At 41.9% G+C, this 25073-nt stretch overlaps 1 protein-coding gene across 1 annotated transcript in view; it reads left to right on the top strand.

The window, feature by feature from the left end:
• The window catches only part of LOC124553638 (protein RCC2 homolog), an 84604-nt gene that overhangs the window by 14125 nt on the left and 45406 nt on the right, over nucleotides 1–25073 (top strand). The window contains exons 3-6 of the mRNA XM_047127509.1: nucleotides 3075–3206; nucleotides 5349–5437; nucleotides 14863–14977; nucleotides 22580–22746. Coding sequence (XP_046983465.1) covers nucleotides 3075–3206; nucleotides 5349–5437; nucleotides 14863–14977; nucleotides 22580–22746 — 503 coding nt within the window. The remainder of the gene's footprint in view (nucleotides 1–3074; nucleotides 3207–5348; nucleotides 5438–14862; nucleotides 14978–22579; nucleotides 22747–25073) is intronic.

Raw genomic sequence — 25073 nt, 5'->3', positions numbered from 1 at the left:
CTGACAGTTGAGCATTAATAGTCTTGCAGAACAATGAAGTTGTTTTTGTCAGTTTGCTAAAGAAATTTGGCTTTTATTAATCTTTTCCATTGAGGCAATCAGTGTATTTGAAGCGAACTGTTTAATGTGCGCGTTTTCATCTTCTAGCACTTATTGCATTATGCCATAATAAAGAACCAAACATGAGAATACAGTACTGGTACCCCAAGCAAATTTACGTCCGAATCTGGGCATAAGAGTCTGCACTTTAAGCTGAATTATGCGTTTTAGTATGGTTCATGAAATTCCGATGCTCGTAGAGTATCCTCTGACGTCTTGTTTCTTTTATAACATAATGTAAGGTCTTTTAATGTTTTACACTTATGAACACACAGGTTTCCTGCGTCATCGTAGCTGTGCAAGCGTGGTGACACCTGTTACCTGGCGCTCTCTGGCAACTGCTGAAACAAGCCTATTCCTAACAGGTCACTGGAAAATATTGCGAATGCTAGTTGGAAAAGCATCACTTTCAAAGTAAATTTCCTTTAACGGAAGATGAACTATGTGCAAGAATGTACCATCAATTTCTTAAATCACAAATTGTTTGACTCCCATTTAAAAATCAAGTCTTTGAGGACAAACGTTTCAAAAAATTTTGAGCCCAGAAGATCAAACATTTGTCATCATTAAATTTTACTGGCACATTTGTGTGATGTATCTGAAAGCGTAACGCGCCCAAAAAAGATCAACATCATATGCGAAAGCTTCTCTTGCAGCTTATTAATCTTCATTATATTTGAAAACTTTGCTTTTCTTCGAACAACACTATGTGTATTAATTTAAACCATTAACTTTTCCTATTTGTGTGTACGCGCTACTTTACTATTGGCTGACTACATCACGTGTTCTATGCTCTGAATATCTGCTGTCATTGGCTGACAAGATCATGTGACATGAGCCAGAACTGGCTTACAAAAAAACATCACAATCTCAATTTCAATGCTTCAGAAAGTAACGTGGTGTTTAGTGGAACTCACATTTATACTTTCGTAATACGAACGTATGCAGCACACATGTTGCTACACATCAAAGATCTTTCCAAAATGCGAAATTCTACGCCGGTGTATAATACCGTAACCATTCAAAGGATTGATAAGTTTTACGGTTCCGAGGAGGAGTATACTGTCACTTAACACGGAAAAAGTGTGTTTTCACCCAGGAGAAAGTGTATTTTTAAATGGGAAATCCATGAAAAATCTAGAATTTTTTTTTCTTGTCCTCGTATACATCCTGATTAGAATAAAGTGAAAAGTGTTTGTCTTAATAAAACTTCCATTACAGTTGCAAAATACTGTATTTAACCTATACAACTTGTATATCAGCAATTGTGGAAAAAATAGGCTGAAAAACAAAGAAGAAAAAATGGTTCAAAAATACTATGTACATAGCGTTAGCCGCTAAGGATATCTGATATACAGCATTTAAAGGCCTAAATCGGGCTTCTGATTTTGATAGTTTTCCAGACCCCTCTCCGTATGTGTTTGTCATCACTGGCAGCCTCTTCTCGAGGTTGGCAGTTGTGGAAAACCTGTGCATGCACACTGACAACCTTTATATCCACGCCTTGAGCCCATCAGCCAAAGACTGCGGTCCGTAATCTACGATCTTTTTTCATACCATGAGAACCTCACCACAGACTTGATGTATCTGTGAGCTGTGTTCCAAAAGAATTGGTACTTAGATAACCAAATTGAGCACCTGTTGAAGTAAAAAATTGAAAGAGGTTGAGACTGTGCCATTGAAAGAGCAACCAAGAAAACTGCTTACACTGATCAGCCAGAACATTATGACCATCTTTCTAATAGCTTGTGTGTCCACCTTTGGCATGGATAACAGCGGTGACAGGTGACATGTGGCATGGAAGCAATGAGGTATCCATTGATTATTGGAGGGAATTGGCACCCCATTTACACACGCACGCACGCGCACACACACACACACACACACACACACACACACACACACACACACGTGCACCACCTGGTTCCTGTAAATTCCAGGGTGCGGGCCAATGAGCTTTGACACTATGTTCAATCATATCCCTGATTTGTTCGATTGGGTTCAGATATGGCGAGTTGGGAGGGCCAGCACATCATTTGGAACTCACCACCGTGTTCCTAGAATCACTCCATCACATTCCTGGCCTTGTGTTTTGACGCATTATCTTTTTGAAAAATGTCACTGCCATTGGGAAATGTGATCATCACGAGGTGATGTTTGTGGTCCTTGTCCATCATGGTGCCTTGCACAGGCTCCACTGGAGCTGCGGGTTTCTGTGTGAAAGTTTCCCAGAGCATAATGGAGCTGCCGCCAACTTGTCTTATATGTATTCCTAGATGTTTTGTGGATGTAACTGCTTCCAGTGATCTGCAATTGTGTAATCGTAGAAAGGTGGGTCTTTCTGCCTCTGTATTATATGCTAAATTTGTTTATGTTGAATGTCAACTTCGAATCTGTACACCAAGCGTCAATACTCTGCAGGTCTTCTGCTTTTCACCAAAGTTTTCTACCGTCACAACTCCTCTGCCTCGACTACTGTGTCGTTTATAAATATTGTGGAAAGTAATCATCCTATAGTGCTCCCTTAGGGTACAAGCGAAGTTACTTTTACATCTGAATATTTTTCTCCATTCGGAATGACATGCTGTAGTTGTTATTTGACTCCGTTGTGATTCTGGTGGAGGAGATTTTCAATCTCCAGATTTTGGAGTTGGCAGCTGACACTGAAAGTTGTTTTCACAAGTTCTAAGTTCGGATTCTAATGATAGTAACTGAAATGTGTCAGTAATATAATAATTTAAAGAAACCATTCAGTAATGTAGCCAGTATTGCAATAAAAAATTCTCTTAAGTGGTTAAAATACTGAGTGTTTCAGTAACATAGGCAGTATTGCAATAAAAGTTCTCTTGAGTGGTTGAAGTACAGAGTGTAGATATTTCTTGCTCTACAGCTGACCACTAATCTGTTGCATCGTAAATGCTAAAGGAAAAATTCACTTACGCATCTGATTTTTGGCTCCGCTCTGTTTCCGACAGGTCGGAACGAGAAGGGGCAACTGGGTCTCGGGGATACGGTGAGACGCGATATACCGACACCCATCGAAGCTGTGAAGAACCTGAATGTGGTCGGTGCAGCGTGTGGGCGGAACCATACTCTGCTGCTGACAGGTAAGAAGAGTGAGTCTGTTGTGTGTGTGTGTGTGTGTGGGGGGGGGGGGGGGGGCAGTACTCATCTGGCAGATCAGTAACTATGGTAGTTACACGTCTCACCAGGTAGCCTTGCACAGGGGCTGTCTTCAGTATTCTTCGTATTTGTAGGATTTGAAGGTCAGTGTACGTATATCATTTTCCGAAAGGAGTACGACGCAATTATCAAAAAAAAACTTCAAAATGTCGTCATTGTGGATTATATTATTTCTGAGCAGTGTCAGGTACAAAACAGCCACATTGAAATGTCCGTTCCTTTTTCCTTTTCAGTGCCCCCTTATTCCGGCCTGGTCGGTACTGGTACAGTACTTCTCCAGTTTTGCAGAGAACCGACTGTTCTCGTGTGCAGATTGTTAGTATGGCAGGATCGTCACTCCTGATGGCGACCACTGCCGGCTCCCCCACTCCCCGTCCTGTCTCTCTGCATCTAGTGGAACAGCACAGTCAGATGTAGCGCTGCCTATTTCAAAGTGTTTGCTTATCTTGTACCTGAATCGTGATGTGGGAACCGGGCCGGTATTTGCCTAGGTCGATGTGGAAAAGCACTTCAAACTGAAATGTGGGCTGGCCTAAATACTGGCTGCCCATCATTAATCCACGCGGAACTTCCATCTGAGGCTAGCACACCTCCCTGTATGCCAGAACTGGACACTTCAACAGGCCCAGCTATTCTGATGTGTAAATGGAAATGCTAGTTAATAAATATTGAATCATAAAAATAATGTTATTTTATTCTTGTTGCTTTCATTATTATTTTCCAGTCACATTAAAATGGAGGTAGACAGTCACAGTAAATTAAAATTTGGTACAAAATGCAAAATGTCAGACATAAAATAAAATAATTTTTTATTTCTAGATGCTGAACAGTGCTATTGCTGTATATATGTTTTATGTTACAATAAGGCATTTTGTATGCATACACCAAAAGGTGGTGTTTTTATTCAAAAAGTGTAATTCAGTCTTTTAACCAATTAACACCATACTGCTAGGAAATTGATGTCCAGGTGCTGACCTTCAAATACTAAAAGTCCAAAAAAAGGCTCCCGTCAGTTAAATTCTCAATATTATTTCATCTCGCACAGGTTGTCATTCGAGCACATTTGAAGAAAGGGCCGTAAAGGGTGCTTACTACCTTTTAAAAGATCCTGTGACATAGTTTGTATATTTTACTGTACTGCATTTTGCACAAACTCACTGTGCTTGTACTTGTAGTTAAAGGTTGCTGCGTATAATATAGATTTTCTTGTGTCTGATAGGTGAAGTGTGTAAAGCCCAAAAATAACTGTCGGAGAAAATGGAATTTAAAACTTGGAGAGAGATGGTAAATATTACAATGCTCTTCAGGTTCACTTTCTTGCAATATTTAATTTTTATTTTGTTGAACATGAAACATGCACAACACAGTTTGGTCTTAAGACACTTTGCACAACAAGAATGGGTATACACTATTGTGTTTTAGACTGCCACATTCATGTGAAATAATACTCCAGTTTTATTTTATTGATTCTGTACTAAGCTTGTGTGTATAAAAATACCAAAATTTTGCGGTGAAGCTGACAGTTGCCAAAGTACTTAATGTGCAAATTGTTTACGTTTAGTGAAGGTTGTCAGTAGTTAGCGCAATAATACGTTTCACATATATTAAAGATGAGAAAAAAAAACAGAATTTGCAGGTCGTAATTGTAAAACTGTTAATTTCTAAATTTAATGTTAAATTTTTTTTAATATCTTGCTGCTTAATATCTCAACAGCTGTCATAAAATAAGTAATAGCTATTATAATTTGACATTTTCATATGATTCTTTAATGTAAATTAGATTTCTTGGCATATTTTTTGTCTTTTATTGTTCTTGTTCTCGTTTACCAAACAGTTCAGGAGACTCCATTTGTCGTCTCGGCCTCTACGAGTAAACGAAAGACTGCACAGGCGTGCGTCGTAAACCCGATCCTGACGTACATTTCTGGAACCTTGCATTTGTGTGCAGTGCAACAGTTATTGTTCGCTGACTTTTTTTTTATATTATCGTTCCAGTTGCACTTTTTAACCAGCCAGTAAAGCATTCGTGCATTCAGCAGAGGTAAAGATGGTGACATTGTTTGCAGATACGGGTGCCGTGTTTGCGGCTGGTGACAACAAGCTGGGCCAATGCGGCGTGGGCAACCAGCACCCTGTCATCGCCACGGCCACTGTGGTGAGTAGGCAGCCTGTTATTTCTAAGTTTCATCACCAGCAATGCAGGTGCAAGTGTGCTAGCTGTAATGAATCTTGCCTCCTCAGAACTTTCGTACTTAAGTGGAAATGTTTGATTATTCCACATCTAAAGCATATATTTGATCAGCAAAAACACTACTTTTGTATAATATAATTTTATTTCTCATATTGATCCATTTAACAACAGCGATCTGAAACTGTGAAAATAGTAATGTGGTTGTTAACTTAAAGGGTCAAAAACTATTAGTATGCTTCACTTTCCAGGTAAACAAAATTTCTGTTTTAGTTTCCCTAATTTTGTTATCGATAATTCAGTCGACAATTATACAAAGACAGGAAGCTGATAGTTTTTATATTTTCAAACGTGGCAGCCTTAATTATTAGGTGCATAAATCTTCATTGACAGCATGAAAATTATGCTGCTTAAACTTATTAGGTCCATCTATAACACAGGAGAGATACCGACAGACTTCCAGAAATGTATCATTGTTCCTATACCAAAGAAGGAAGCAGCTACAAAACGTGAACAGTACCGAACTCTAAGTCCAATACATCAAAAATTCTCATAAAAATAGTTCTGAAGAGAAGGTGGAGGATATGCTGAGTGAAGATCAGTTTGGTTTCAGAAGGGGATTGGGAACAAGGGAGGGGATTCTGGCACTGAGACTCATTATCGAAAAGCAATTACAGAAACATAAACCAACTTATATTGCCTTTGTAGACAGGGCAAAGGCATTTGATAATGTTATCTGGCAAGAGATGTTCAGAGTGCTGAGGAAAATTGGAATACAGTACAAAGACATCCGTGTGATACTCAGTTTCTATAAGAATGAGGTGGCAGTGATTTGGAACTGTCACACCATGGACCAGAAGCAAATATTAGAAAAGGTCTCTCTCTCTCTCTCTCTCTCTCTCTCTCTCTCTTCCTCCCCCCCCCCCCCCCCCTCCCTCTTATATTCAATGCTTACATCCAGGAAGCTATAGACAAAGCTCAAGAAACTGCTGAGGTGGGGATCAAAATTAATGGGCAGAAGATAGACATGCTACGTTATGCAGATGATATTGCTATAGTCACGAAGACAAAAGAAGATCTAGAGGAAGTCCTCAGAACAATGGAAAAAATTCTATGCAATCAGTATGGAATGAGAATAAACAAGAAAAAGACTAAAGTGATGGTATGCAGTACAGGAGCAGAATATGAACCTCTGAGAATGAGAATGGGAAGAGAGGAGCTGGAAGTGATAAAGGAATGTACTTACCTGGGGAGCAAAATCACAAGAGATGGTAGAAGCCGGAAAGAAATTGCGACCAGGATACAAAAGGCCAAAATTGCATTTAACTGGAGAAGGATCTTACTCACCAGCAATGTCAATCAGAAAATAAGGAAACATGTCATGAAAGGTTTCGTTTGGAGCGTGGCTCTACACGGATGTGAAACTTGGACAGTTGGAAGAGAAGGCGGCTAGAGGTGCTGGAGATGTGGTGCTATAGAAGGATGATGATGATGATGATGATGATGATGATCAGCTGGAGCTGGAAGCATACCATCCGGTGAAGTTAGAAAAGCTTTCAAAGCTATGCGACCTCCTGTTTTTACTATTTCTTTTGCATTAGCCCTTAAGACGCCAATCACCAAGTGTGAAACCTCCACTCAAACTCGGATCACAGATTAAAGTATGAGCACATGCACTTGTCGGTTAACTTATGTGGGAAGTGCTACACTTGAAACGGAAGTCATTCAGAAGTCACCATTGATGGGCTTACCACCTAATCCACATACCGCTGCTAACCATCGGAAGCCTACTAATCATCCCCTCAACCCAAGCAACCAACTCCTCCCATAAGTAGAGAAAAACGTCCTTCAAAAAGAGGTTCAAAGTCGAAGAAAGTGGTAGTTAAACCTTCGGATCTGTGGGCTATCTCCCTTTCTGATAAAAGTCACTGACACACCTGCATTACAGGTTCACTACCTCTACTACTCTCTTTCAAATTCTGAAGGTGGCAGGGGTAAAATACAGGGAGCGAAAGGCTATTTACAATTTGTATAGAAACCAGATGGCAGTTATAAGAGTTGAGGGACATGAAAGGGAAGCAGTGGTCGGGAAGGGAGTAAGACAGGGTTGTAGCCTCTCCCCGATGTTATTCAATCTGTATATTGAGCAAGCAGTAGAGGAAACAAAAGAAAAATTCGGAGTAGGTATTAAAATTCATGGAGAAGAAGTAAAAACTTTGAGGTTCGCCGATGACATTGTAATTCTGTCAGACAGCAAAGGACTTGGAAGAGCAGTTGAACGGAATGGACAGTGTCTTGAAAGGAGGATATAAGATGAACATCAACAAAAGCAAAATGAGGATAATGGAATGTAGTCGAATTAAGTCGGGTAATGCTGAGGGAATTAGATTAGGAAATGAGACACTTAAAGTAGTAAAGGAGTTTTGCTATTTGGGGAGCAAAATAACTGATGATGGTTGAAGTAGAGAGGATATAAAATGTAGACTGGCAATGGCAAGGAAATCGTTTCTGAAGAAGAGAAATTTGTTAACATCAAGTATAGATTTAAGTATCAGGAAGTCGTTTCTGAAAGTATGTGCATGGAATGTAGCCATGTATGGAAGTGAAACATGGACGATAACTAGTTTGGACAAGAAGAGAATAGAAGCTTTCGAAATGTGGTGCTACAGAAGAATGCTGAAGATAAGGTGGGTAGATCACGTAACTAATGAGGTATTGAATAGGATTGGGGAGAAGAGAAGTTTGTGGCACAACTTGACTAGAAGAAGGGATCGGTTGGTAGGACATGTTTTGAGGCATCAAGGGATCACAAATTTAGCATTGGAGGGCAGGGTGGAGGGTAAAAATCGTAGAGGTAGACCAAGAGATGAATACACTAAGCAGATTCAGAAGGATGTAGGTTGCAGTAGGTACTGGGAGATGAAGAAGCTTGCACAGGATAGAGTAGCATGGAGAGCTGCATCAAACCAGTCTCAGGACTGAAGACCACAACAACAACCACCTCTACAGGAAGGACGATATTACTGGAGACAGGGCAAAAAGTGGAATGACTGTTTTCATTGGTGAAAGATGTCACTCCTCTCCTGTCACTCTTACTGTGACCACAGGAAGTGGCTCCAGATTTACATTCTAGTGACCACTTTCCAGTGTGGATCCGTCTGCCGACTAGGATGGTGGCTGACGGGGGACCACGCAAATGGGCGATACAAAGGGATAATTGGTTGCAGTACAGTCAACAGGCTATTTTTGAACAAACGGATTGTGCACAGGAGACAGTGGCACATATCACTTGTGAGGTCCGACGGACTGCTGCAGAGTCCATCCCTCGGTCTAGTGACCACCTCAGATGATGGCCTGTACCTCGGTGGAACGACAACTGCCAATTGGCAATCGGGGCCAAATAAACAGCTCTGTGGAACTTCAAACACCGTCAGACTACGAGAAACCTTCAGGCGAGTGATAAAAAACCGGAACAGGGCTTCCTGGAAAGAAGTCAAGACTTCCATTAATCAGCCCAATTCCACTATGCAACTTCGTGACTAGATAAGGTAGATTTCAGGTGAGGGCAGTACATGCCCTCTTATGGCCTTGTGAAGTAATGGGGTCTCAGTGGACACGCTAGAAGACGTGGCTCAGGATTTAGTTGAACACTTTTTTATTGTCACTATGTGCTTTTAAGTTGTTGCATAGGACTGTGGAGATAAGGAAGCTCAATTTCTAATCGCATAATGAGGAAGTCTAAAACAATCTGTTCTCCGTGTGGGAACTGGTATTAGCTTTGTCTACGATCAGAGGCACTGCTCCAAGACCTGATGAGATCAGTTATTCCGTGCTTCGTCATCTGTACCACGAAGCAAAAGGGCAGCTCATTTCTCGTTTCAATCAGATCTGGTTTGACGGACAGTACCTCACGACTTGGAAGGAGGCGACGTTACTTCCATTCCGGAAACCGGGCAAGGACCGTGGTGCCCCTAGCAGTGACCAGAGTGTAGCCTTCTCTAGGTGTACGGCTAAGACTCTCGGACGTGTGGTAAACCGCCGCCACGCCTGGCTGCTCTAATCACGAGGTTGCCTGAGCTGCTCTCAGTGCGGTTGCAGGTGCTACTGTTGACAACGTAATTCTACTGGAGACGGTGATATAGCAGTCCTTCTTATGCCAAAACTATTTGCTCTGTGTGTTTTTTGACCTCGCAAAAGCGTACGACACTAGTTGGAGTTAAAACATCCTTCACCAACTTCACAAATGGGGGACTATATGGAAACCTTCTGATTATCCTATCGTTTCTCGAGGGCCGGAGTTTCCAATATCGCGTTGTCTGACTGTTATGTTAGAGAGAATGGGGCCCCCCGAGGCAGTGTCCTCAGTGTCACGTTGTTTGCCACTACTGCAGGAGCCCCATCAAATGCTTGTTTGTGGATGACTTCGCAATCTTCTACTCTTCCTCTGATCTTACGACAATGACGAGGCAGCTACAGCTGACCATTAGGAGGCTGGAAACCTGGGCCAGGACAACTGCTTTTCCATTCTCATCAGAGAAGACTACACGTGTCTGTCAACTTTTACCGTGCTCGTTGAAGTTTTAACTGACCAGTGCTCACAGGAGGGGACAATATTTTACGTTTTCAAGACACTGTACGCTTTTTGGGTTTACTATTTGACTCGGTATTAATGTGGCTCCCACACCTGACAGACCTGTGAACAAAGGGGTTCCAGTCGTTGAATATCTTGAAATGCCGTAGCGGAAAAATGTGGGGAGCTGACAGGTCCCGCATTCTGCCGTTTTATAGGGCATTTGTTCAACCACATTTAGATTATGGCAGCCTGGTCTACGGATTGGCCCGCACTTTCTTACCTCGAGATGTCAGATGCTGTCAACCACGAGGGCTTCCAGATATCGACTGGAGCCTTTTGGACCATCCCAGTTCAGAGTCTGTGTGCAGAGGCTGGTAAACAACCACTCTGGATTCGGCAATTTATCCTTTTGGCTCGACTGGCACTGCTGAAACACACTGTGTCGCCTCAGTTATTGGCATTTAGTGCAGTGGTCCAACCCACCTTTGAACGTCTGTTCAGGAATCGGACCTATATGACCGAGTCATTTGGGATACGCGCTACAGACTGTTTCTAGGATCCGGAGCTATCTGACCTCCCGATACACAACCAAGGATGGAAAGTGTAGTCGTCTCGGAGACTTCAGGGGCCTGAAGTGATTTTAAGCTTGACACGATACCAGAAAACTTGTATTCCAGATTATGGTTTTATAACTTTGTTTTTGCCCATTTTAAATGTGTACCACAGTTTTATCATTGTTTATACAGATGGTTCCCAGCAAGAGAATGTCCTCGATTGGTCTACTGTTTTCCCTGATAGGATTGTTAAAGTGTGTCTTCCTGAACAATTTACAAATTATGATGTAGAATTATGTGGCATTCTGATGCCACTGAGAGTATTCACAGACATCACCGTACAAGGTTTCTTGTCTGTTCCAACTCACTCAGTTGACTAAAAGCACTTCACCAAACATATCCAGTAGACCAACTGATTCAGCTCATCCGTGACTCCTTCTGGCAGCTTCAACACCATTACAAGGAGGGGATCTTTTGCTGGGTACCTGGCCACATCAGGAAATGATGTGGCTGACAAAGCTGCTAAGAAAGCATGTTGGGATGGTGCTGTCTGTCAGTGCCCCATCCCGTTGCACGCCATCGTCTCATTTTCTGACAGACACATCATGCGTCAGTGGGAGACTGAATGGTTGCAGGTGACAGAAAACAAACTGCGGCCGCTCTAATCTACCACACAGGCATGACGGACTTCGTATCAGCCTCAGTGCTGGAAGGAAGTTCTGCATACTAGACTGCACATTGGACATAGTACTTTTAACACGTGGCTTCCTCCTCCCGTGGGAGATCCACCACTCTGTAAAGTTTGTGATATGCCACTTTCAGTTCAGCATATTTTGGCTATATGTTCCCTGTATACTGATATTAAGGCAGCCCTCAGTCTCGATGGAGATCTGCCCACCATCCTCGCCGATATTGATAGAGGTGTTACAAGAGTGGTGAATTTTTGTGAACTATGTCCTCATCCCTGGATTGGTGGTGGTGGTGGTGTGGTGGTGGTGGTGGTGGTGGTGGTGGTGGTGGTGGTGGTGGGGGTGGGGGTGGGGGAGGGGGGGTGTCTTTAGTGTATTACAAACTGCTCCATATGTGGGGACAGCCTTCATGTTGACTTATCCTCAGGTCGCTGTAGACCGTGATGTTATGCGCCCCTCAGCACAAATCATCATCATCGTCGGCGTCCAGACTGATGCTATTTGCAGGCATATTTATGTTTGCTACAGCAGAAAATAGTGTCCTACCATAGCAAAGTTGCTGATGTCATTGAAAGAAAGTGAACTTTTCAGGGGTGGGAAAACCTCACTGTTCAGTAGTTACAGGCATGATATGTTGTGTGGATATAAGCATGAGAAAGCTTTTTTTTATATTCGCTTGTTGCCTATGTATGTGGTAGACGAAATTGCCAAGGAGCAGCATCATACTGTAATAAGGCTGCCACAATACAACAGCCATTTCATCCCCATTGAGTTAATATGCAGTGATTTGAAGACATATATTAGGAACAATAATAAGTACTTTACAATAACAGAGGTGGAAAGGCGGTTGTGTGAAGCTCTTGTGACTGTGGATGCAGCCTCGAGGAGGAAAAGGGTCGAGCGCATCGAAGAACTTGAAAGAGCAGCACAGACAGTGGAAGGTATCATTAATGACCACGAACAGCTAATAATAATGACGATGAAGATGGTTTCAGTGCCAATTCCGACAACAGTGATGATGGGGAGCGGGATAGAATTGCGCCATTGTCACCATAAATTGGTGAATGAAAAGCTACGAATCGCAGTTATTTATTGCATCGCTGTCATAAAAAAATGTAAAGTGAGAAGTTACTATCTCAGTTATTATTTATTTTATAAGCTATGTGTCTTACTATTTTCAAGATGCTGGTCATCATCAAATGGTTATTTCCTTATTTCTTCGCACAATTATCAAAAGCTTTATGCAGCTGTTTGGAATAGATTTACTTTCATTCCAATTGATCCGTAGTGAGGAGGTCCTCCAGGATATGGAACATGTCAGGAAAACAATAATACATGACAAATATTTAAAACTCAAACAAATAAGCTAATGTACCATTCGATAGGTCCCAAGTGGAATGATCTTTTTTTTTTTTAACTCAATATTATTTTCGTCATTGTGGTAGCAACTCAAAAACGAATTGTTATTGCTCAGTAGCTAACATTTATGAGATGTAATGGCAGTCCTTACCATCTGCTATGTGTGTAGAGGCAGTTGCAACATTGTTATTGTAGGATAGCCACCTTGACTTGACATAATATGAACTCTCAAGTGTAATGTTTCACCAGAGCAGGTATATAGGATTTTAATTTCATATCTTTTAGTATACGATGTAAAAGATACACTGACCTGCTGCGATAAACTCCTTACTGAATTGTGGGGACTTCTCGTAATGTCATGCAAATTGTCTGTAGTTTCAGTGGATCTCACTGTCAATTGCCTGTTTCTCACACACTCTGAATGGATCCTACTGCCCCCACCCCCCCACCCCACCCTCCCGCCCCGCCATTGTACAGATCTTGAATAGTGTTAGTTGGGGGAGTTTCCTACCAGGATACTTCACTTGAAACACTACATTCGTTGGTGGAGCCAGTCTTTATGTAACACTACACAAATCAGTTCGCTGTTCTAATGCAGACTGCCCCATTCCTGTAACAATTCTACAGTGTGAGCTTCTCACGAGAACTGATACACGAACAAACAGTTACACTCAACTTTCTGATAAAATTGCAATGTAGCCAACTTTCGAGACAGCGTTGCCACTTCATAAGCAATTTGACTAGAAATGATTAACTGGCGTCTGAGGCATTCCAGTTGTGTGTTAGTTCTACGGGCTTTGTGTGGGATGCACTGTATTAAAGTCAACTGGTCACCAACTGATGACATTTCGTTGAGTGACCTATCCAGCAGTTGTGCAATATGGTCAGTTAGGATGATTTGAGTTTATTGGGGTAATATTGGTGTAAATGAATTTTTTTCTTAATTCTTAACCTAATCTTCCTACATTCTCAAATTTAATATATATTCTGCATTTCACATGGAGCTGTAACATGGTATTAACAATTTGTGTCGGTCCTAGTGATACTGCCATTTTGAAATGAGAGTTTGGTTTTCTCAATAATGCAATGAAGGTATACAATTGAAGGGTTGCTATGAGAAACAGACTGTAATACAGTAACCAAACTGAAATATGTATACGTTTAATACTTATAATTAAGTTAGTAATATGTCATTGATAGTTTGCTAATAAATTAAAATTAAGAATATGAGGTAATTTGGGTGTAATTGTAGGTTAGGTTGGGCAATTGTCTCAGTCATCCTTTCCAGATCGTGGCACAATCGTATGTTACGAAGAGGACATCCACGTATGATTCGAGTGATCTTGAGAAGGCCAGAAATGTAGTGAAAAAGGTAGTGTCAGTGTATGCTGCTGCTAAAAAGTTCAACATTGCATAAAAACACTTAGGCAGTCTTTGCTAGGTCTAGTGATGAGGAAAAAAATCCTCGGTTGTATGACAAGAATTAACTCAGATTCAGAAATAATGGTCAGATCGTGGGTTTCAGTGCATTAACGAAATGAATGTTGTAGATAGTGAATGAGTTCTGGGGACAGGTAACAGCACAAGATCCACACTAGCAAAACCAGATGCGAGGGGAATGGTCATTGATACAATTTCCCAAAGGTAGACGACATACTGTAGATTGATTTAGGAAAAATAGTTGAAGCTTTTTTTGAAACTGATCTTAATTATATAAAATGTACATGAATAGCATGAAGCCTTCTATCTTGTCATGTAACTCACATTATTGATTTTTCACCAAACTTTTTGGAAACAGATATTTGTACTTTGTCACGGGTTTCGTGGACCTGCTATTTCCTGTGGTTGCGGTAATTGTAGCATAATAGAACGTTTAAATATGTATTACTGGAATAGTACACGTTGTACACAAATTACCCAATCCTTGGGATAAATTGGGTAGAGTTCAACTCGGGGTCGGTTTTATTACGATAAGAAAGGGTCGTCGTACTTGAAGACACAATAGAATGGTTATAGAGGGTCACATTGCTAACGTATGAAGAATGGGGAGGAAACCTGTATCGCTAATAAGCTAAAGCCATTAAACTGAAAAATGTTTCCTTATACCCAAATTATCCCATCTGTGAACACCTCCTGCTAGACTTCTTGCTCTACTTTGTCGTTCTCGGATTACTGTACAGTGGTCTCAGTTGTGTACTGATTTGTCGCTGTCTGCAGCTGAGCTACAAAGGCCCTCCAGTGGTGAAAGTTTGCTGCGGGGGCGAGTTCAGCGTCGTACTGGACTGCAAGGGTGTGCTCCACTCGTTTGGATGTCCCGAGTATGGCCAGCTGGGTAAGTAAACCACAAACAATTTCACTATTTGCTGTAAACTGTTTAGAGGCAAAATCTGTTCCCCCAGACAGGCTGAGAATGTATGTATTGCAAGTTTCTGTAACTGAGGTTATTTCTACATAAAAGTCTTAAAATGTAATATTAATTCGAAGTATTTCACCATATTGTAGGACTGCTACTGCAATATTAGATTATAAATCTGCGGATTAAAACTAAGGTATGTTGTCGGACGTTCCCCGCTGTATCGATAAATATTCAGAGGGGGAATTTCCTGTAAAAGTTCAGATACTGGCATGTACAGATCAGAAATTACTGACTATCTTTTCTGGAGTATGTCTCCCCACTCGATATCTTCTTTCTTCCTTTCATGGACTTCATTTCCTGTGAAGTTTGGCCAGTGTCGGAAGTAGAAATTGTCTTATCTGTGTACGGTGAGCTATCGAATAACGGAAGTCCATCTGTGAAGATGTACACAAATTCTTCAAACTTGTACAGCTGTAGAACATCTTGTATGACGACTGTTTGCTAAGTATTACAAATTGATACAGTTCAGAGTCAACTATCTGTCAGACTTCTAAATATACATCTACACGGATACTCTGAAAATCGCACTTAAATTCCAGGCAGAGGGTTCATCAGATCACTTTACGATTATTTTCTATTATTCCAATCTCGAACAGAGCACGAAGGGGGGGGGGGGGGAGAATCTATATCTTTTCACGTGAGTTCTGATTTTTGTTTATTTTATTATGTCGATTATGTCTCCCTATGTAGGTCAGCATCAGTAAAATATCTTTGCATTTGGAAGAGAAAGTTGGTGACTGAAATTGTGAGAGAAGATTCTGCCAGTACAAAAAAAAGTCTTTGTTTTAATTATGTCCACCAAATACTGTATCATGTTAGTGACTCTCCCCCGCATTTCGCGATAATAGAAAATGTGCTGCTGCTCTTTAAACTTTCTTGGCGTACTCCATTAATCCTATCTGGTAAGGATCCGAGATTTCCGAGATTGCTCCAAAAGAGGACAGACAAGTGTAGAGAGGGCAGTCTCTGTAGTAGAACTGTTACATTTTCTAAGTGTTCTGCCAATAAAACACAATATTTGGTTCGTCTTCCCAACATCATTTTCTATTCGTTCATTCCTGTATAAGTTGTTAGTAACTGTAATTTCTTACATTTGGCTGATTTATTGTGTAACCGAAGTTTAATCGATTCCTCTTAGCACTCGTGTGAATGACCTCAAACTTTTCATTTTTTAGGGTCAATGCCAATTTTTGTACCATATGGATATCTTTTCTAAGTCATTTTGCATTGGTTTGCTCTTCTGATGACTTTACTAGATATGAACGACTGCATCATCTTCAAACAACCTGAGACAGCTGCTCAGGTTGTCTCCTAAATCATTTATAGAGAAGAAACAGCAGACTTATGACACTACCTTGGGAAACATGAGAAATAACTTCTATTTTACTCGATGGTTTCCCGTCAATTACTACAAACTGTGATCTCTCTGACAGGAAATCACCGAATGGGAATTCTTGCAGGCTCTTATCTCTTCATGTAACAAGGCCCCAGGTCCAGATTCCACCCACAACCAGATGATCCAACGCTTTGATGTTATCCAGAGGCAACATCTCCTCCGGGTCTTAAATCACGTTTGGCTCACGGGTGCTTTCACGTCGCAATGACTAGACAGTGTAATTATCCCTGTCCTTAAGCCCAGCAAGTGTGTCTCTACAGCTACCGCCCAATTAGCCTGACAAATGTACTTTGTAAACTGCTCGAGAGGATGGTTAGCTTCAGATTTTGTTGGGTACTGGAATCTCGGGGCCTTTTGTCTCCATATCAGTGTGGCTTCCGGGAAGAACGATCTCCAACTAGCCATTTACTCAGATTGAAAACAGCAACCAGACAGGCTTTTACTAATCTTATGACCTACATAAGGCGTACGATACGGCTTGGTGCCGTCACATTTTAATTACCATCCACGACTGGGGCTCCGTGACCCCCTTCTGATTTTTATCTGCGAGTGTTCACCTCACCAGATCTTTCAAGTTCGAGTTGGCACTTCACACAGCGCCCCTCAGATTCAGGAGAACAGTATCCCACAGGATTCTGTGTTAAGTGTCACACTCTTCCTCATAGCTTGTAACCTCTGTCGGGCCCGTAGTTATCCAGATGTTGTACGTCGACAATTTTTGCATCTGGCATAGCTCCCAATCGCTAGCATCTGCCGAGCGCCGGCTCCGAGGCGCCGTACGATGGGCCTCTGTGTGGGCCATCTCCCTTGGCTTCCAGTTATCTCCCTCCCAAACACGGGTTATGCAGTTCTGTCGACGACCCACAGCAGGCCCCACGCAGAACTTTATTTAGGCGACCAGCTCCTCGATGTTGTAGCACGTTCCGTTTCTGGGGCGTCATTTTTTATAAAAATCTGACACAACTGCCCCATATTCGCCACCAAAAGACTACATGCGTGTGGAAACTTAATGCTGTCTGCCTTCTGGCCCACACATATTGGGGTGCACACTGTGTCACTTTTCTCCATCTTTACTGTGCTCTAGTCCTGTCCATACTAGCTTATGGCAGTCAGGTTTATGACTCAGCTGCTCCTTCCACTCTGCAAGTACCTGACCCTGTCAACCATTTTTGGGTGCGTCTGGCTATCAGTGCCTTTTGCACTAGTTCCGGCGAGTCTCATTACAGAAGCAGGGATTCCCTCTCTACAAATACAAAGGAGCAAACTCCTGGTTTATTACATAATAGCCATTTGCCAGTTCGCTGACCACTCTGCGTACCCTGTCCTCTTTGCAAATGAGGGGTGCCTCCCTCCTGATAACTGCCCTTGTGTGGGATCGCCAGTTGGAATACGCTTCACTTTCCCCCTGTAGCGATCAACTTCTCCACTAGCTAGAATGTGTCATGCCCTCTGTGTATTCCCCCTCCTTCCCCCCTCCCTTCCTCACGTTGATGGTGCTTAGACCACGGATTAGGTCCGATCTGTTCCATGGTCCTAAGGTCTGTTGCCCCTCTGATTTCTGGCATCTTGTACGTGCCATCCTTGCAGCATTTCAGGGTGCCACCATCTTCTACATTGATGGTTCTAAGATGATAGATTAGGCGGGATACACATTCACGTCTCGTACTGGCTTACAACATCGTGTACTCACAAAGACCTCCCTCCAATGTTCTAATTTGTACCGAATCGGTGAGCAGCCTGCAGCTGTCGACGGATGCTACTCTCGTCACCCTTTGGTCTCTGCTCTCTGTGACCTCCTCTCTGCCCTTAGCCATGCTGGCTGCTCAGTTGCCTTTCTCTGGGTCCCAAGTTGTGCGCATCCCAGGGAATGAATTGGCTGACCATTTGGGTAGAGAAACAGTTACTCATCCCTTATTCCCCTTCATTATTCCAGCTGCGTATATGGGGGTTTACGTCAAATCTCTCTTTGCCCAAAAGTGAAATGACGTATAGTGCACTGTCTCTCTGTAATAAACTCTGGACAATCAAGAAGACTACTGCAGTTTGGCTCCCTTCCTTCCACTCATCTCAGGAGGCATCCACTGTCTTATGACGTCTACGCACTGGTCGTACCGGGCTCACTCGTTGCTTCCTCTTGCGTAACACAATGTGGTTGTGGAGCCAGACTGGCGATATCTCATATATTGTTGGAGTGTCCCCTTCTTTTGGTTCTTCGTACTAAGTGTAGTCTTCCACATTCCTTGGATTTAATATTAGCAGACAATTCACGGCTGGTTGAACTGGGCCTTTTCCTCTGTGATAGTGGTTTTTATTTTCAGGTATAAGGTTTTGCTTTACTCCTGGAGCAGGGGCAGGGTGGTTGTGGTCGGAGCCTCTCTTCATATTTTCTCGATCAGGGACCCGTGGCCACTCCTCCTTTCAAAGCCCTCTGTTTTTTTCCAATTCATAGATTTGGACGACCCTTTTAACCTTCTACTGTGTGTTTTAACTTCCTCCTTTTGCAGTTTGAATCCACTCCACTTTTAGCGGACCCTCTCTCTTCCGTGTGTAACTTCGGAATTGCAGGACTGGTGCCCTCGCGGTTTAGTACCGTAACCCTCTCAAGCAACCAATCAATCAGTCACACACAGCATTTAAAAACGATTTCCATAAGGCATTTCATGTGGCTGAAATGTAGTGAAATATTCTCCATACAGTGAGAGAAGAGCTCTGTCAGTTGACGTGGCCTCGGCGCACGTGCTTCACGCATCGACGACGACCGGTCAGATTATGAGCTATTGTTTACGTTACGTTGCCGACGCCCCAGTGTTGCCATAGTCCTGGTCGACCACTGCTTTCAGTCAGTTGCACTACATGTTACCTTCAGGTTTGTGTGTATATGTGTGCAGTCTGCTACTTCTGTGAGTTTGTTGCAGTGTGTAGAAGTGGAAAATGGCTACCTGTGGTGCAAAGAAGAGGGCTATTGTGAAAGGAGCTACGCTGAAATCCCGAGCACGTGAATTTATATATAAATTGTGTGTTTTCTTTGAAAGGGAAAGGGACAATGGTGGGCCTTTGATATCAGTGAGTAAAGTGGTTGTCAGAGTGGCAGAAGCATTGAACATCTCTATAGTGAAGAAAGTCACAGATGATAAAGAGGCTGCCAATTCAGCTTTGAGCCCTGTTATTGTGATGCCTGGAAAGTCAAGGAAGAATATCAGGCAACACACATACACGTACTACAGCGGGAAGGAGTATCCGACACTTAAAAAGTTGATGGCATCACTGTCAGACAGTGGTTTGATCACAGGCAGAACAAGAAGTCTCCATTGCTTTGAAAAAATTGCACGAGCAAAAGGTATTAATGGAACGTGGAGATATTGTAGTGTGGAGACGTCATTTCCTGTGAGAGTTGCAAGCAGTGAATCCAGAAAATGTAATGTGGATTGACAAAATGTGGGTCAGTGTGCGTTGTGCAAGTTCCGTCGCACGGACAGATGACGCACGCCACGGAACTACGAGTGTGCCAACTGGTAAGAAAGAGTGACTAATTATATTTTGTGCTGGCTCTGTGAACGGTTTTGGGCCTCGTGTTGTTATGATGTTACAGTCAGAAAAAACTGTCAGTTACCATGAGGAGATGAATGCAGATACATTCAAAGACTGGTTTATTTTTTGTTTGCTACCAAACATGTTCTGGTAGTGTTTTTGTAATGGACAATGCGCCTTACCATTCTGTACAATTAAATAAGGCATCAACGCCTGCTGCAGGGAGAGACCAAATAGTCAGCTGGTTGAAAGATAATAAAAGAGGCTTTTGCACAGAATATGTGGAAAGCAGAAGTTCTGGAATCAGTGAAATGATACAAGTCACAGAAGATGCATTATGTGATTGATACATTAGCAGAGAACCACAGGCGCAAAGTTATGTCTTCCACTGTACCACTGCCATTAGAATGCAGTTGAACTCATCTGGGCCCAAATAAATGCAGATGTTACAGAGCAAAACAAAACCTTTGTTGCAAGACACAGAGGTGCTGGTAAATGAGGCTTTCACACGAATAACACCAGAAAATTGGAAGAACGTCGTGAACCACGTGTGGAAAGAGATTACAAGATCAAACGTAGAAGAAGATGTAAGAGATGAATCCGTTTATAATATTGAAATTTCTTTATCAGACGATGAGGACAGCAGCAGCAAAGATACCGAAGACTATGTGGTCGTGACGAGCTATGACCAGTCAGATGACGATGATCTTGGGGTTTCCATTCTCCAGGATGAAAAATAGAGGTAACGTCCTTATTCAACAGTTTACACGTAACATTTGTGCAATTTGCTTTACTTGTTATTGTTGAAAATCTGATGGTTTGTGTAATTTTTATTTTGGCTGAAACCATAGTCATCGTAATTTTTTTTAATGATGTTACCGCCCTTCGACAATAATAATTTTTATTTCATTGTTATACGATTCAGAGTTCGGCCATAGCCTATTTTCAACTACAGTAACTTATAGGGTGATTCAAAAAGAATACCACAACTTTAGGAATTTAAAACTCTGCAACGACAAAAGGCAGAGCTAAGCACTATCTGTTGGCGAATTAAGGGAGCTATAAAGTTTCGTTTAGTTGTACATTTGTTCGCTTGAGGCGCTGTTGACTAGGCGTCAGCGTCAGTTGATGCTAAGATGGAGACCGCTCAACAGGAAGCTTTTTGTGTTATTGAGTACGGCAGAAGTGAATCGACGACAGTTGTTCAGCGTGCATTTCGAACGAAGTATGGTGTTAAACCTCCTGATAGGTGGTGTATTAAACGTTGGTATAAACAGTTTACAGAGAATGGGTGTTTGTGCAAAGGGAAAAGTTCTGGACGGCCGAGAACGAGTGATGAAAATGTAGCACGCATCCAGCAAGCATTTGTTCGCAGCCCAGGAATTGGCTGTTCCCTCAGCTCGAACAAGAAGCACAACAATTCATATTTCAGCAGGATGGAGCGCCACCACATTGGCACTTATCTGTCCGTAACTACCTGAACGTCAACTACCCGAGGCGATGGATCGGCCGCCAGGCAGCCCGTGACAGAGCACTTCATCACTGGCCTCCAAGAAGCCCTGATCTTACCCCCTGCGATTTTTTTCTTATGTGGGTATGTTAAGGATATGGTGTTTCGGCCACCTCTCCCAGCCACCATTGATGATTTGAAACGAGAAATAACAGCAGCTATCCAAACTGTTACGCCTGATATGCTACAGAGAGTTGGAGTATCGGGTTGATATTGCTCGTGTGTCTGGAGGGGGCCATATTGAACATCTCTGAACTTCTTTTTGAGTGAAAAAAAACCTTTTTAAATACTCTTTGTAATGATGTATAACAGAAGGTTATATTATGTTTCTTTCATTAAATACACATTTTTAAAGTTGTGGTATTCTTTTTGAATCACCCTGTATTTATATGTCAAAAGATATCAGAATGGTATGAAATACACCGAAATCTGAGCCGTATAACAATAAAATATAAATTGTTGCAGTCAAATGGCTCCAACACCAGCAAAGAAAAAAAAATATATATATATATATATATATATATATATATATATATATATATATATATATATATATATAATCTGTGTGTGTGTGTGTGTGTGTGGTGATAAACACTGGTAGCGCATGTGGAAAAAATATTCCATCAAGGAACACATAGGTCAGCAGAATGCAACAATGAATGACGCGGCACTGTTAGATTCTGAAGGAGCTGAGTGTTGCCGCAGGCCGAAGGATGGGGTGGGAATGTCTGCCACCCTGCTTCCCCCCGACCCCCACCCCCGCCCCTTCCTCCCTCCCCGCCACTGGTTCCCTGCCCATCCATTGGCTCTAATATGACTGAAGTGTCAAATTGTGCCCAGGGAGCTGTCTCTGGTACTTCCTACATCTGCTGTGTAGTTGTCAGAAATGTAAATAAAGTCACGAAAAATTGCCACTCTGAGAAGAATACGGGAGCCTTCAGAATGTGTTGTCATTTCAGCAGATTAATGTAAAAATCATCGTAGCAATTTTATTTTGACGTGTTACAAAGTGAAAGGTTGTTGATCTCGATATTTCAAAATTTTCTGCCATTTGTCACCATTTGTTTTGTTTCCATTTGTTTAGGTCACAATACAGATGGGAAGTACTTCGTTACGAGCAACAAGCTGGGTTTCCACTGTGAAACATCTCCCAAACGAATCGTCTTCTATGTCGAGAAGGCCAAGGATGGGCACGTCACACCGGTGGAGGTGTTGGAGATCACAGACTTCAGCTGCGGATCGAATCACACGGTAAGCCGGCTCTGCACAGCAGCGGATTAGCCAGTTTTCACTAACACTCGGATATTCGGCGCCTGATTAGTTTCGAGCTTCTGAACAGAACTTTGCCTCTTAACTACTTGCCTGTATTCTCAAGACCTAAGGATCTCGTATACAGTATCTGTGCAAATATAGGTTGCACATAAACTTTTGACACGAGAAAGTAAAATTTAAATCTCAAATGTAGGCCATACAACTAAATGGACACAGATTGCACATAAAAGTGCTATCCAGAAAGTAACAGACATTTCCATCTTATCGCGGCAGCGGGCGGGGCTACAGCCGCCATCGTGGTGTCATAATGTTCGTACGCTCGGTACACGTCCAGCGACAGTACCGTGTGGTCTTTCAGGGAGTGATTCTGGTTGATTTTATTGAACGTGGCGCAACAGTTAACTCGGAGAGGTATTGTGAGACACTGACAAAGTTAAGGTGAGCGATACAATAGAAGTATCAGGGAAAACTTAGCGCAAAAGTTTCGTTCTTTCGTGATGAGGTGGGTCCGCACACAACCAATTGTATCAGAGAGCTCCTACAGGATTTTGGATGGGAGGTGTCAGATCGTCCAACACGCAGCTCGCATTTGGTGCTGAATGATTACCACCTCTTCCTAGCAATGAAGACGTGGCTCACTACACGACAGTTTGGTACTGATGTCAAACTTCGTGCCAGTATAAACTGGTAGTTGCGATAGCAGGTGGCAGATTTCTACAGAGACGATATAGAAAACTTTGCGGTGCAGTATGATAAGTGCCTCAGTTTGAATGGTGGATGTATAGAAAAACAGCATAAGATTATGCCTTTAAGTGTATGTAGCAAAATTTGGTTTTTCTATGTTAATTTTATTTTTAAAAATGTGTTAGTTCCTGGATAACCATCATAGTAGATTTCAGGTGCAAAGGTGCTTAATTCTGTAGTTCAAAACAGGAAATGTGGATATGTTGCTGCAACTGAAATGGTTCGAACTGAAGGCTGCAAAAGCCATGTAAAATAAAAATTTCACCAATAGAATGTAAAGTTTTATACAGATGGGTTTGGATGATTTGTGCAGTGAAATGATGTCTGTCTTAATGGAACTACAGGCGCACAAAAGCTGTGCAAGCACACAAAACAAGTTTGATATCTTTCCAGAATTGTATAATTCATCTTTGATGCAATTTTTTTATTGTTATTTTTTTAAATTGTATTTTACATACTATTCAGAATGCAGACTAAACACTGAATTTTGAGATGCCAAACAGCACTGCAGTAAGTTAAATGATATGATGGTGTGGCATTGATGGCCGGGAGACCCCATCGTGGGAAGTTCAGCTGCCTGGTACAAGTCTTATTTCAGGTGACGTCACATTGGGTGACTTGCACGTCGCTGATGTTGAAGACACCACAACTCCCAGTCCACAAGTGGAGAAAATATCCAAACCGGCCCGGATAAAAACCCGGGTCTGCTGCATTGTAGGCAAACATATTACTTCTCAGCTAAGCAGATGGGCACTACAGTAAATAATGCAGGTGAACACAGTGTGTCAACACATGGATGTGGTGCTTAAAAGCAGTGATGTGATGGCTTCTGTTTTCAACAACAGCTACTATATTTGTAAACAAAGTATAAGTTTTTCTGCTATTTTTTTCTTAAGTCTTTGCTGGCTTACAAGAGTAACTGCAGAACTTGCAGTGGTATTAATTTCAATTCACAAGATATGTGCAAATATCATTTTGAAATTGAATATTTATGGTCTGAGGAGAAAAATCTTGATTATAGGCCACACTGATTTTTTTGAGTCAAAATTCAAGCAACAATGTGTGACCTATATTTGCATAAAACAATATAGTACAGAGACTTTGTGTGTTTTTCAGTAAAACTGCCTTGTGTAAAGTTTACAGACATTTAAATTCTGCCGTACGCAATGATTGAGCATTTTGGGACAGTATTGTAACACGATATTTTCAACACTGCAGGATAATTTTATTTCCAAACGAAGATAAAACTTACTCAAAAAACCTTAGCACTGATACTGAAAAGGTGAAAGTGAGCTTAGGAAAAAGATGTTAGGTGAGTGCAGTCGTGAAGCAGTTTGTTTATGTGGGCTAGTTCTGCACCAGAGAGAGTGTTGAGCTTAAGTGACTGTCAGCTGTCGATGGAAGTTGAATGACTAACGAGCAGAAACTTTAACAGAGCCACCAGAACGGTAAAACTCAAGTGGATCTGTTCAGTGTGCTGTTAGTAGAAGTGCTCTACCTGTAGGAGACGCGTAGGGTCCCGGGTTAAAGTCTCGGGAGATGGTTTCATCTGATAAGTGAAT

The sequence above is a fragment of the Schistocerca americana genome, chromosome 11 (assembly GCF_021461395.2).
Source record: "Schistocerca americana isolate TAMUIC-IGC-003095 chromosome 11, iqSchAmer2.1, whole genome shotgun sequence".
Taxonomy (NCBI): Eukaryota; Metazoa; Arthropoda; class Insecta; order Orthoptera; family Acrididae; genus Schistocerca; species Schistocerca americana.
Note: the sequence above shows the minus strand (reverse complement) of the source record. Positions and strands in the feature narration are given on the sequence as shown.